At 39.4% G+C, this 14,091-nt stretch overlaps 1 protein-coding gene across 2 annotated transcripts in view; it reads right to left on the bottom strand.

The window, feature by feature from the left end:
- Window positions 1-14,091, bottom strand: part of SLC66A2 (solute carrier family 66 member 2) — a 66,076-nt gene that overhangs the window by 45,902 nt on the left and 6,083 nt on the right. Inside the window, exons 3-4 of one of the 2 annotated variants that reach the window (XM_063159469.1) lie at window positions 10,378-10,511; window positions 6,116-6,169 (exon numbers count right to left, since the gene is read on the bottom strand). In XM_063159469.1, the coding sequence (XP_063015539.1) occupies window positions 6,116-6,169; window positions 10,378-10,511 (188 nt within the window). The remainder of the gene's footprint in view (window positions 1-6,115; window positions 6,170-10,377; window positions 10,512-14,091) is intronic. The other variant, XM_063159475.1, reaches the window with a different exon arrangement.

Below are 14,091 nucleotides of genomic sequence, written 5' to 3'. Positions count from 1 at the left end.
TTAGTTTAAGACTTGGGAGCTATTGCCTCATACTTTACCTATCAGTCATGCAGGTAATGTGAGTCTCTTCCATTTCCATCACATCCCACTGTCCTGGATTGCCAAGCAAATTGTATTCTATTTGCCATCTGTATGGCAGCTGTCTTCTGTTAAGTGGGCAGTTTTCCTTACCTCTTCCACAACCTATCCTCCCTCCAGGGAGACATCTGTTGATAACAGGCTACTGAATATCACTGCATGACTGATAAGAACTGTTAGCATTCCATTGTGACATGCTCTTCCCAGAAGGAGGAGCCAAACATTCCTACCCAGATATAATCCTGAGATTCTGGAACACCAGCACAGCCTCTCCACTGCATTTCCCAGAGGAACAGCTGCCTTTTCCACTGGATCTTCAGAGGAAGACTACACCTTTCTACAGGATCCCTGCTCCAACAGAACCACACCTGACACTCCAGGAGGACTGCAGCCACCATTTACCTGGAGTGCTACCAACATCCTGACCCACAGGGTGTCAGGTTGTGTTCTGACTCTGCCAGTGCTGTTTTAGTTTACTGCACTGTTTATTTTATCTTTTTGTTTTCTTCCCTAATAAAGAACTGTTATTCCTGCTCCCATATTTTTGCCTGAGAGCCTATTAATTAAAAATTTATAGCAATTCAGAGGGAGGAGGGTTACATTTTCCATTTCTGGGGAGGCTCCTGCCTTCCTTAGCAGACACCTGTCTTTCCAAACCAAGACACCCACAAAAAGAAACACCCTTGGGTTTTCTAAAGGTGAGCACCTTAACTCTCACGCAAAGCCACCACCTGTCTCTCAGGCCTACACCTGCTACATGCCATGCAGTACAAGTGTGACTTGTCCACCTGGATCCCTCACCACTTCATCTCTAAGTCTCTAGATTTACTGCAATTCTCCCTCTCCCCTTCCTCCACCCTCCAGATAACCATGTGGGCCAGCTGCCTCCAGCACAGGGAAATGGGAAAATAAAAGAAAATTCATTCCTGACCACTGTGATCAGGAATGTGCTTTCAGAGCACTCAGGGAGGCAGAAGGCAAATAGGCCTCATGCCTCCACCTCACTGCAGAGGATTTCTGAATCTCTCACCTTAAGGAAACTGCAAACTGCCAGACGCGGGGATCATAGCTGCTCAGAGACCTCAAAAATCCTTCTTTGGGTTTCTCCCTTTCCAGCTGTCTTTTCTGAAAGGAAAAAGTCTCTCTGGAATACAGAATTTAAACTTATCCTTCCCTCTTATACCTTCTGAATAATACCAGATAAGCCTGCAAAAAAGGCATGCCCTCCTACTGAACCACTTTCAACATTTTCAACAGGACATAAAAGGCCACTGAATTTTTATTTTGAGGCCCATTAGCCTAAGGGGCTGAAGAAAGATTTACACTGAATGGAACTTCAAAGCCTGAAAGAGAGTATCTACTGGGAAACATAAAACTGATTCCAGAAAACAGACTGATCCAAACCCATTTTTCTCATGTTTTCTGAAAGAAAATTATTTCAGTGTTGAACTTGCAATGGTTCAGGACAAATTCTCTATGAAAATAAAGGAACAAATTTTTAAATGAAACTATTCCCTCTCTGTCTGTAATTTAATTTAAAAAAAAAAGTTCTGTTCAATCTGTTCAGTATGCCAACAATATTTTTTTTAAAATCAAGTGTTCTATTTGGACTGAATTATTCTGAAATGCTTGAATAACTTAGACCTCCAGCACAGACCTATATCTGTAAAGACAAATTGCTTTCCAGACTTGTGTTGGTCTCTTTTGCAACATCAACTAAAAATAAACCAAAATTATGTATTAAAAAGACAGCAATGTTTACCACTTAAGTATTTATTTAAAACAAATTTTAAATTGCCCTTATGTGTTTATAATCTCCATTTCTTACTCTCTTTTGTCTCCTAAAAGGTCTACAAATTGATGCAGAGAAAGACATGGGGAATTAACATATAAAGAATTACAACCTAAGTGTTAATGCAGACAGATGCCATTTTCTCAGGCAAAGTAGACCTGAATTCTTCAACAACTAGAACTCCATTAATATTTTTTAATCCTTTAAAAAAATTTAAAACAAACCACAAAACTAAACAAAGCAAAACTAAACAAAGCAAAAAAAAATATCCTTTTGGCATCCTGTTTTCTCACAGACATGCCATTATAATCCCTTCTCCTGAACATCCTCCCCAAAACACTAACAAAAGTACTCTGAAATTAGTCTACAAGGATACATATAATCCTGGGGAGGAGGGATCAAAATCCTTCCAAAAGCACTTCCATGTTCAGTTATGCACAGACAGAGGTGGTGACACCCCAGCAACAACTCTGCTCTCATTGTTCCAGCTGTACAGGGAATTCAACCACCAGGCACCGCAGCGCAGAAGTCAAGCACTTCCAATGAAACCCAGGTGCTCCCCACAACCAGCAAGGAAAGCTGTGCCTCTGCTGTGTCCCCAGCTCTGCTCAGGGTGTTAGGGCTGGACAGAGAAGCACATAATGCATGTGACTTACAGAGCACCCCTGGAAAAACACAGTGCTCGTACACAAGCTGTGCAGGATGCCGTGCTGAGCCCAAACAGACCTAACACTGAACAGAAGTCAGGGAGCTGATTAGATAAAGTTTACATCCTTCACGGCACATGTAACGCAGTAGTGCTGTTCTCAAATATGTCAACACTGTGGTGGTGCTGTTGAACAACACGAGCCAACTGCTGCCCTGAGCTAACTAAGGAGCACAGACAAAAGGAGAGGTGGAAGTGTGAGTCATTCACCAGGCTGTCACACTGCCAGTGGAAACTTGCAGCAGATGCCTGCACCTGCTCAATTCACATTACTATTTTCTCCTCATTATTATGCAACTGTAAGGCTGCAAAGTCAACTATACATACATTTTACATTTTCCCCCATAAAAAATGTTTAGTAGTTTCAAATATTTTGCAACAGGTATTCCATGAATCTAAGTTTTTGCTGTTCCATTACCACTAGTTCTTATTACTCGTGTTTTAAAATTTAGTGAAATAACACTCATCAAATCAGATGAGGTTTTTCTAAGTTAAAACCAAGGTTCAGGATTCTGTAATACAGCAAGTGTTAAAACCATCTTCAGATACAGAAGGAAATCCCAGAAATGTCTTTCCAAATGCTTAACCATCTACTTAGAAGGAAAAGAAAATTCCAGTAAGTCTCATCCATGTTGAGACTCACCTGCCACACACTGAAACCACCCTGAACAATTTTAAACAATACAGGCTCTTAGGAACTGTGGTCGTGTTTTGTTACTTCTTTAGTGATTTTGTTACCCCAACAGTCTCCAACACTCACAGGGCTCAGAATATATATATGGAATGTGTATTTTAGCAAAACAGATTAATACACTCATTCATATTTGTTCTAAATCATCTCATCATGAAACAAGGAACAAGCAAAAACCCAAATTTCAACTCAAATGCGCCTTGCACAGTCTCAGCAGTTGCCATGCTACCCTACCAAGCACTAGGTAGAACTAGGTATCTGAATTAGAAAACAAAAAAAATAAAGCATTAATCCTTTAGAACTGAAGCTACCTCTTTTTTATCTTTCCTTCACCAAGAAAAAAAAGGAAAATCATTTTATTTCTGTATGGAATCAGAAAACCTTACACCCTGGGGCCAACCTTACTGTAAATTTTTTTAGGTCATTCAAACTGCAGTAACCTTCCCCCACACCCTCAACTCTCTCTCAGTATTGACTGATAGAAAGTCACTTTTCAGTGTCATGTGACAGAGATAAAGACTTTGTCAGATAACATGTGGAAAAATAGTGGCATTAAGTGGTTTCTTGAACTACCAACAATAAAACAAACCCTAAAGCAATCTCGGGGACCTCTTCAGTTCTATTCAAGGAGAAGCACCGAACAAATGCCTTTGTACTTATCTAACAAGTTCACATAAAATTCATCAGTAGCCCAGTACATTTTCAGACTAATGGCTCAACAGCTCTATAACTAGATAGTTTTCACAGATCATAATTTACAGACATAATTTACAGACATACTTTCTTTTTCTGGTCATGTAGTAAATTACTGTAAATAAAGATGTAGTAAATTAATATAATAATTTCTGAAGCCTAAAACTACATTGAAAAATTTTTTACACCACTTAACTATTCAAAGGAAATTAAAAAACATGTCGTTCTTGAGCAGAAGTTTTAATTAAAACTCATTAAAGTTTTAATTTAATAATGAGAATGCACAAGCACATGAAAGTATGGTCAATATTCCCCTCAGCTAATCCCTAAGTGAGCTTCCCCAGAGCTGTAGCAAAACCCGGCACTGCAAGGCACAGCTCAGTTAAGCCCTATGTCAATTCAGTACGACATATGCCGTGACACACAGCACTGTGCACCTCACTCTTCATACCACCAGCACATACTTTTGTATGCAACAGCTATAATTTCTTTATAGCAGCGAGAGTTGTCATATTTCTAACTTGCCCACCCAGTCTTTAAACTTCAGAGCAGTAGTGTAAGGCTGCCTCGTTCCTTAGCGATAATTCAATTCATCCCATTTTTCTAAGCAACTCCAAAACAAACCTCAAGTAATGCCTATTAACCAATGTTTCAGACTTAGACCAGCTGGATTAAGATGTGTGGTGCTTTATTCTACATCTTTTTAAGCTATCAAACTGCCAACAAATTACTTTTTAACCAAAAAGACAAGGAAACAACATTGACTGAAAAAAGTAAAAGGTCACATTAAGTTACTTATTTCTGTTTAATTTTAACCACTGGAAGCTGGCAACTGTTTATAGCTCTGAGACTGTAAATAAAGCGTTGCTAGAAACTAGTAAAAGACAACAGGAATACAGGCACATGGAAGACAGAACTGCTTAAACATTACATTCCAATGGTTAGTGTTGCAAGCCAGTGAGAATGACCACACAAACTAGAGTTAAAGACAAACAGAAAGAAAACAGTTTGATACCAAATCCAGACAAAATAATGTTTTGAAAATATAAAAGGAAAAGGTGCTTTGCAAAAATACCGGTATCAGACAAAAAAACCTGATAAATTTCCCAAAGCATGGATTTTGCCCCTAAATCTGAAAGGGGAGATCCAGAAGATGAATCATTAAAAGACAATCTTATTTAACCTAAGCAGGAATGGCCTTATGGCTTCAAGAAAGCACGCAGGTTAATACCATTCATTCTTGGGCAGTTTCTTAGAGCTAACTCCAGCTTGATTAACTGTGTGTTGAGAAATACAGAGACTCTCATTTTGCTGCAGTAATGTTCTTCTGTGCCCTGGATATTGCCAGCTGAGTTGATCCCTCACTAACTCAAGAACTGCAACAGAATACAGCTGGTACCAATGGAAGATTCTGAATCAGTTCAGTTAAAACCAGACTAAAAGTTGATTTTGGGGAACTTCTCTGATGCAATACCCCAACTAATTTAAAACAAAACTACAATTACTTAACTAAAACTGGCATTCCATACTATTAGGAGTGGAAAAAGTACTGCAAGGCTAGTTTGCACCTAATACTTCTTGTTCCTTAGCTAAATTAAACAACATAGATTCCAACTCTGAAACTGAAGATTGGAAGCTCTCACCTTGAGCATTACTAATTCTCAAATAGCAATTTTGAGGCTGCTCTATAATGAAAAAGAGAAGAATATTCACAAGGATGCAGGCACTTTGCTTGAATATCAAAGTGAAATATCTGCTAAAACATACTGCTGTATATTTCATAGTTTCCTCAGCATTAGAGCTGAAAAAAGGCCAACTGAGTCTGAAGAAGTGAATCACTGTTTTGTTTGTCCAGCTTGGGGAAGGAGTATGGAAGACACACAATGTAGTCAATTCAACTGCCTTCAAAGAATTAGTTTCTGAAATAGAGCTGAAAGCATCTTTTCCTCTTTTCCATGAAAGTTAAAAGTGGGCAGGTGAAAAATTAAAAAAAAATTAAAAACCAGGTTTTAGTATGTCAAGAAAAGGTAATGCAAACATTCTCTATAGAAATGATCATGCAATCATTTCCAAAAATGATCACAAAAAGTAGCAAATCATGAAATACGTGGTTAAGGGGACACCTTCAGGCAGAATGGGTTTGTACAGTACATACCCAGATAGGATCTCTTGGGAGGTGCTTTGATTTCTTCATCCTTACTATCTGCAGCTACATAAAAAAAAGAGTTGAAGGGAAAAAAAATAAAGAAAGGAAAGACAAACAGACTTTTATGATTAAATGTAACAGTGGTTATTTGAGCTACAGTTTAGTCAGTTAGTACATTTTATTCATTAAAAAATAATAGCCGGACCAAAACATGCCAGAAATTTTAGTCCCCATGCTTTCTATAAGGCTCCCACCCCACAATGCTAAGACAGGACTGAGCAGTACGAAGTCCCTGAACAGTCTCAGTGCACAACCCAATATGCAGTGTACCCAGGAGGGGAAAATAAAGGCTTAAAAAACAATTAAACAGGCAGCTTGATTCTTATCTTAGACTACATAAATTCTAACTTTTAATGATCAGAGAGAACATCCTGTTACCTCAGCAACACAGGGTTGTGGACATATATGTACATATGTATTAACAGCTGAGACAGTAGTTATCTTGCCTCTGGTGGAAAATGCTACTCAAAAATACTGTCACAAAGCCCAAAAAGAAGAAGAGAACAGACCTCATCTGCAACCACGCTGCATGCTAAACCTTTTCCACTCTAACTTTCCTCTGCCAGTTGAAACCCATATATTACACAAGAGAATTCTTTAGTGCCAAAACCAAAGCTCTTCAAAGGATCATAGTGCTATAAGATACAAGTTATAAAGGAGATTAAGTCAACCAGCAAAACTGGATGAATGACAAGAGGAAATGATCTTAATGCAAAAACACAGGAGCCCATGCTCTACTTGTGGAGCCCAGGCTGCACAAGTACAGAGAGAGATGTCCAAGAATCTCCTTTCAATAAATATTGTCCACTGGTTTTCAGTTATAGTTCATACATTCAAGGGAGTCAAAATCTGTCCCAACGTCTTGGGCATTACTAGAATGTTTGCTGGAGAGAGGTGGGAGGCTGATTTGGGGAGAGTGTCTGTCTCTCCAAGAATATGAACAAACTGCTCTGGCCCACCAACAATCCCAAAAGTAACCAGATGTTTTCAGCTGTCTGTACCTGTGACAATTTTGCTTCAGCCACCTCTTGGTTCTTGAGTAAAGACATAGCACATCCACATTTTCTATTTCAAAATTCAGCTCTTTAGCATGGTAGCACCATCATGCCCCAAAATATTACAATACTTTGAACAAAAACAACAACAAAATTAACAAGAAGCATGGCCCTTTCTGTACTGTGCCAACAACGCAGCATAAATATGGCTCCACAGATACAACTTTAAAACTTGGGAACAAATATGGAAAACTGTTGCTACCCCAATAATGGTACCAGAAGATCTGCATTAGAGCACTTAAGATGCAGTGAGGCTGAATACAAAATAAAAGATAAGAAGCTATTGTTCACAGCTGCTGATTTCACCTGAGGACCCCATGTAGTTTTCAAAGCAACATCATGCAAGGGAGAGAACTGTTCTGTCACTGGAGGTTTTAAAATCAAATTGGGGTATTTGTTAGTTCTGTATTTTGCCTGATTTGGGTGCTGGCTTTCTCCAACCTGAATTGTTAAAAACAGGCTATACAGTCCAAGTTAAAAAAAAAAGGTAACAGAACAGTTGGATATATGAACAGCATTTGCTCTGTTTTCAATTGGTATGTACTGAAGGATAAAGTCTCTGTATCCAAAACAAAAAATCAGAGAAGGCAGCAACAGCACAAGATGGGTGACACCACTTTCAACTTAATTTCATTTTGTAATACTAAAAGGGAGTGGGGGAAAATCCCACAATTTAGAAGTAACTGTGAGAAGGGAAAAATTTAAGGAAATTCACATAATCTTTTTAAGTTCTCTATGTACAGAGTCTAAAAAAAATAAAAGGAAAAAAGATCAAACATTACTAGAAAATCTAGGGAGACTGCATTTCTCATGCTATGATAGTTACCCTACAAATCAAAATACAAGCAAATTGACTGAATGGCTTTGCATGTTCTGAATAGCTATTGACATTTTGGGTATTTTAAGCCAGTAATACCAGAAAACATGATAAAGAATAAAGAACAAGCTGGTCAGGATTTGAAGAGATTGCTTCTTAATGCTTCAAGATAGGAAGCAGATTCTTTCTGAACTAGTTATTACTTAAGGGACCTAATTTGTGAGAAAAATAAAAACAAAAGGAAAAAAGGCAATTCCCACATAACCGAAAACACGCTGGTAAACACACTTCTACCACTTGGAAGAAATACCACATTTTAAAATAATATAAGAAAACAGCAAACTCCCTTCCACTGAAATATTCTATTATTTCTAAATATTTTGGTTTATTTTGCTGAAACATTCAAAGGGAGGATAGAAAAGAAAAACGTTTACAATGAAGAGCAGCAATGTGAGAAATAACAATTATCATACAGAAATGCTGTACCTTCCCTTAGGATTCTGCAAGGTTAACAAAAAACAATGACTTCATACCTAGCTCTTCACTGCCCCAGCAAACTATAAGAAAGGAAAGTAAGTACACAGACTTACCAGCTTGCCTAGATCACCATAAAACTTTAGAGATAAGATTAGGTGTTTGATTAGAAACAGAGTTCTCACTCCTACTCGCATTGTTCTTGAAACCTACCATTCTATCCAGCTTGAAAGGAGCTTTGCATGCACCTGAATGTTTATTCTGACCCATCATACAGTTGTCCTTACTAAATATCAATCCCATGTAAGAAAGATATTCCAACTATTCTCAGTGCTTGTAGGAAGACTCATGCCTTTCTATGAAAACAAATAATTAAGGACCACAAGTAGGTAAAAATCCATCTCTCTAGCAAATTCCCTATGACAAAATGAGTTTTTGGAAAAAAGTTTATATAATACAATGCAACCTTAAAGAGGTTCTATCATCTGTCAAGGGAAGGACTGATTACCCCCTTAGGAGACTGTATGTCCTTCAGGGAGAGTTGCTTAAAGAGCACTATATATTAAACTGAAGAGTCTCCCTTTTCTGTCCAAAGGTTACTGAAGGAGCCTGCAAGTGTGTGTGTGTAAATGTGCCCAAGAACAATTTCCTCTCAGAAAGGGCAAACAGAGAAACCTCTCTGTCACTCCACAAAATGCTAGCACTAACAGCAGAGGAGGAAGAAAGCACCATACCCCTCCCAAATGCTTCCTGGATTTTACCTGCTGCTAAATCTGGCTGGAAACAGCTTTTAAGTCGTTCATCCTGCCAGACTGAAAACCCCTGTGAACACAGCAGCTTGTGCTTGGAAGCTGGATTGCAGCTCCTCTTCCACATGAATTCACTTACCTGAATAGTTTCTCACTACACTCTACAATGAGCAGGAATGGAAGTAGCCTCCTTAGCTATTAGATAAATTACCCTACTGCACAGCCAGAAGATGCTGCCTTCTAATGCTGGCTGTGGATATCTGGAATTGGATCAGACCCTCAATTACTAGGGAGTGTGGAAGAGAACAGATGGAGAGAATAAATTATACATCCTTAATGGCAAAACAACTGACAGAAAGCTGACAGTGTTAATTCTGTTCTTGTTGGTAATAAGCTGTTACATAAAATGTTGTTCATCAAAGTCAACACAAAGAAACAAAAATCTACCCTATCTCACATTTCTTATCTGCAGGGAGAAAAGGACTTTGCACAAAGACTGAACATTTTATTAAACAGAGAATAATAGTCTGTCCCAACCAAAATTATCAAAATTAACCAAAACAAAAAGATGAGAAAATTCCCACAAATCCCAACTAATCTCACACTAAAGCCAAAGGAAATGGTACACAAAAAAAAAAAAAAGATAAGTTTTGCAACCATGGTAAGAAGCACCTGGTTTCTTGACGGTCAGTAACTCAAGTAAATAGAAAATTATTATCTACAAAAGCAAATGTTTGCAATTACAACATTTAGATACCAGCATAAGATCATAACTAAGAACTTGGTAAAACATACAGCTGAAGAAAACAGCTTCTTACTCCAGCCAAGATCTTTTAAAAAATCCAGGCTAGCACAATAACATAACAACTAGCTCTATATTCAGAATGTGGTGTGAAATATTAGGGAGAACTCCAATTTCTAGACTGAACCAAGACCTGTCTGAAATAAAATTTCAGCTGAACATTTTTATCTAGAAAATAAGCAGTTTCAAAAAAAAAGTTCAGAAAGTGCTACAGTGGGGAGACTGGACTGCAACACAGAATTTTTGTACTGAAAGTAGAGCACACCATATTTTCAGAGATATTTATCTTAAAAAAGCCAATTCCCATCACTGACCTGCAAAAGAGCGGCGTTTCACGTTCAGCTCATTGGACACACGAATTTCAGTGCACAGTTTCAGCATCAGTAACATTGTAATGATCATGATAATGCTCTGCCACAAAAGAGGGGATTCAAAACGCCTTCCAAACCTAAAAAAGGAAGAGAAAGTACGTAAAACATCTAAACACGTGCAAAAAGAAATGCTAACAGTGAGAGGTATGGAAGGCTCAGGAAGCCAGAGTCACCAGACAGACTTAGTTGCCCATACAGGAGCTCAGGGCAGAAGTATCTGAGAACCTTATTCCAACATCCCAGTGGACTGATCCTAGAGATGCTGAAGAGAGAAGCTTAAGGCTTTGCTTCAAAAGCCAGCAGCAAACCTATTATTTTGAAAGGAGAATCACATTCAGTAAGCAGTAAGTCAGTACAGAGAGACCAGAGAGTTATGCCACATTATCACCAGTTATGTATGCTCTCCACACTTACACTCCAAAGATTTCACATGGAATTGTGCAAAACTTCCCTTTGACAATTTTCCATTTTTAAGTTAAGTCATAAAAGCAACAGCACTTGCCCTATAAAGAAATAAATACCCATAGCCCTGTCTAGACATCTGAGTGGAAAAGCCAGGTCTGCAGAACACACCAACTATTTAATAAATTTCTGCCTTATTTGAACCAAGATTGGGGGAAGTAAGGAAATACAGATGACATGTCTTGGGAGCTTCCATGCACTTCCTTCACACAGCAGAGAGGATGAACTTGGATTGTAGCCAGTCCTGACTGAAGAGCTTACTCTTAAGTGATTGCACAAGATTCTGCTGTAGGAAAAGGAGAATCCTTCAGCGGAGATCAGCAATGCTCTTCCAACATCACCTGATGAAAGCTCAGCAATCCCCACCACACACTCAGTAAGTGCATAAGGGCTTAAGGGTGGAAGCATATTGCATTTACAACAGGAAGGTGACACACACATCACAGTGAGCTGCTTCTTTGTGCTCAGTTCTGCCCGTTTTTATGCCTTGAAGACAGAGATGCTGAGGAAGTAGTTTGGTCAGAACATATTGCTGTGCTCTCCAGCGCCCTCACCTGCACCGTGAGGCACACAGGCTTTCTAAATTTCCTAGCAGCACAGTTACTAAGGTAAATCTTCCACCACGTCATGCTGACCAAGTCCCAAGCCTCACAGGCATGGCAATTATTGCCCTCTTCTTGACAGTTCCTGTTTTACAGTACCCTGGCAAAATGTAATTTGTTATGCTTGGCCTACTTTTATGGCCAAGCTCCATGCTAGTAAAAACCAGCCAGGTTCACCATCATGCTGTCTCACACTACTGTGCTTCCACTGCAGCCATTTCACCAGAGAGATTTTTGTTATGAGTCAACTAACAAGGAACAGGACAGAGACTGGAAAGTCCTTGACTAGCTTCCTTGGAAATCATGTGCAGAAGAGCCAAGCAGCCCACATCAGTGAAAAGAGCCAAGTATTTCTTGCCTAGTGGCATACAGCTGAGGAAAAGTACAGCTCCTTGAGGCTCTGCACTACTGCCAGAGGGCCCACCAGTTACTACTGCAGGAATAGCAGTTCTGCAACCTTCAGCCCCCCACTTCTACCCTCAATGGAGCCTTTACTGTAACAAATTTGGAGGACACTATGAGGAAGGAAATAAAGAACACAGCTGATAAGCATAATCAAAGGCAGCGTGTGCTTTGAATAAGGCTTTCACTGCACTAGTTCAAAATGCAGGGGAAAAGAATAAAAGTTTGGCCTAACCTACGCTCCAGGCTCATGACTCCAGATCTCCTTCAGCCTGTGTTGCTGACTGTGGCCAAGTTCCCCTCATCTACTGGAATTCAATACTATAATATTTGTCTCTTACTCAGGGATGAGAAAAACTATGGGAAAGACTTACTGACAAGTACAGAACAATTAACTATAAACCACTTTACATCAGATTTAGAAAAACCATCTTCAATACAAATGTATTTGCATGTAAAAATACAGTAATGCATTTAAGAAGGGCTGAGCTGGCAGCACAACAAGTTAGAAGCTATTATGACAGTAAATCCAGCCACAGGTCACTGCAAGGCTAGCTCCTCCCTGCTGATGAGATTATTGGTCATTCACTAATGGGTGCCTCGCAAAAGTATTGCCTGCAGTACAAATACCCGCTCACCACAAACACAAATAAACACAGCCACCTGCTTGTCTGATCACAACAATTTGTCATGACATTCAAGTATTGCTACAGACTCTCTCCCCCTAAACACTAGGTGGGAAAAAAAGTAAAACAAAACTCACAACACACAAGAGAGTTAAAAGGGAAATTTAAAAATTCTTATGGGAACTTCAAACAATGCAAAGCACCTGTAGGGTTTTTCACAACCATCCAGTAAAAGATAACAAAGGTTATGCAACAAAACACACTCATGTGAAATATATCTTCCCAAACACCAAACCCCAGAATAAGTCTTGCAGGCAACACAACCCGCTAAACTAGATCACGTATACAGAAAAATAAACAAGCTGCTATGGAGACCAACAGGCAGGGCAAACTACACCACATGGATTACACCCCACTACCTGGGCAGCAAGACTGAAGGGAATACCACTGTCAAGGACCACTCCTAGGTTCTTGAAGCTGTAAAAGTAAAGCCAGAACACTCATTTTGCTCAGGATCTTGGACACAAACACCACTCCGAGCTACCTACTCTGCATTAATATCAGGGCCTGCCAAAGCAACACTAATCCAGTTTAAGATTCCTCAGGCCAGCTTGAGCCAGGAGCACTGTGGGATGTAAGCCCTGCAGGGAAAGCATGCCATGCCGTTTCCTTTCTGCCTCACAGATATTATTCCTGTCTCTGTGTAAGCAGGAGCCAGGAGAGGAAGCACGCTAAGGTAATTAAAGCACCTTATGAGAGAAAAGTGAAGAGCCTTAGGATACTAGAACAGACTTGCAGAAAAGATCAGCTTTCAAGTCCTGGGGGTGAGGGGTCACCACCATTATTCTGCATTTTCATCCCATAACTACAGTGTTGTATAAGGAAATGAACAGTGACACTTGCAGTATTCAAGGAACTCAGAGTTCATATGTCAGACTACAAAGAGACAAAGAGCTTTTCCACTGTTTACTTAATTTGTAAAAACAAAAGAACCCTTTATTTCCTGTACTAGTCAAATAAACAAATAAAGGAGAGGGAGTGGCTTACATGCTATTAGTTATGTTATTAGTGTTTCCATAGCCTTCAAATGACTAATGCATGTTCAAGCTGATGAAGACAAGAGAAGGGCACGTTCAAGGCAGAGCAGAGACTAACTAGTTATTGAGAAAACTACATAATTCCATTGGTACAATTCAATTCTGCAATAATCCTGCTATTCCAGTCCTGAGCCTACTCGAAACAGCAAATGCCAATTGTGAAAAGGAAGCCTAAGCTAAACCAAACATAAAGGTTTGCTTATCGCTTTTCGTAAGACATCTTTGAAAAGAAACTGACTGCTTTTGGTGCAGCGAGATCACTCTGTTTCCTCCTACACTCATGGATGCTGTTCCAGCTTTCATCTGCTGTCTGCTTTTCAGCTCTCTGGGAAGTTACAGATTCTAGGCAACATGGGAAGCACTCAGGATACACCACACACTACCAGGATCACAACAGATAGCCCAGGGTAGCAGCACAGCAGCTGTCCTGAAAGGCACCTCACATAATTACAGAATTTAACCTGTGGG

This window comes from Melospiza melodia, chromosome 1 (genome assembly GCF_035770615.1).
Source record: "Melospiza melodia melodia isolate bMelMel2 chromosome 1, bMelMel2.pri, whole genome shotgun sequence".
Taxonomy (NCBI): Eukaryota; Metazoa; Chordata; class Aves; order Passeriformes; family Passerellidae; genus Melospiza; species Melospiza melodia.
Note: the sequence above shows the minus strand (reverse complement) of the source record. Positions and strands in the feature narration are given on the sequence as shown.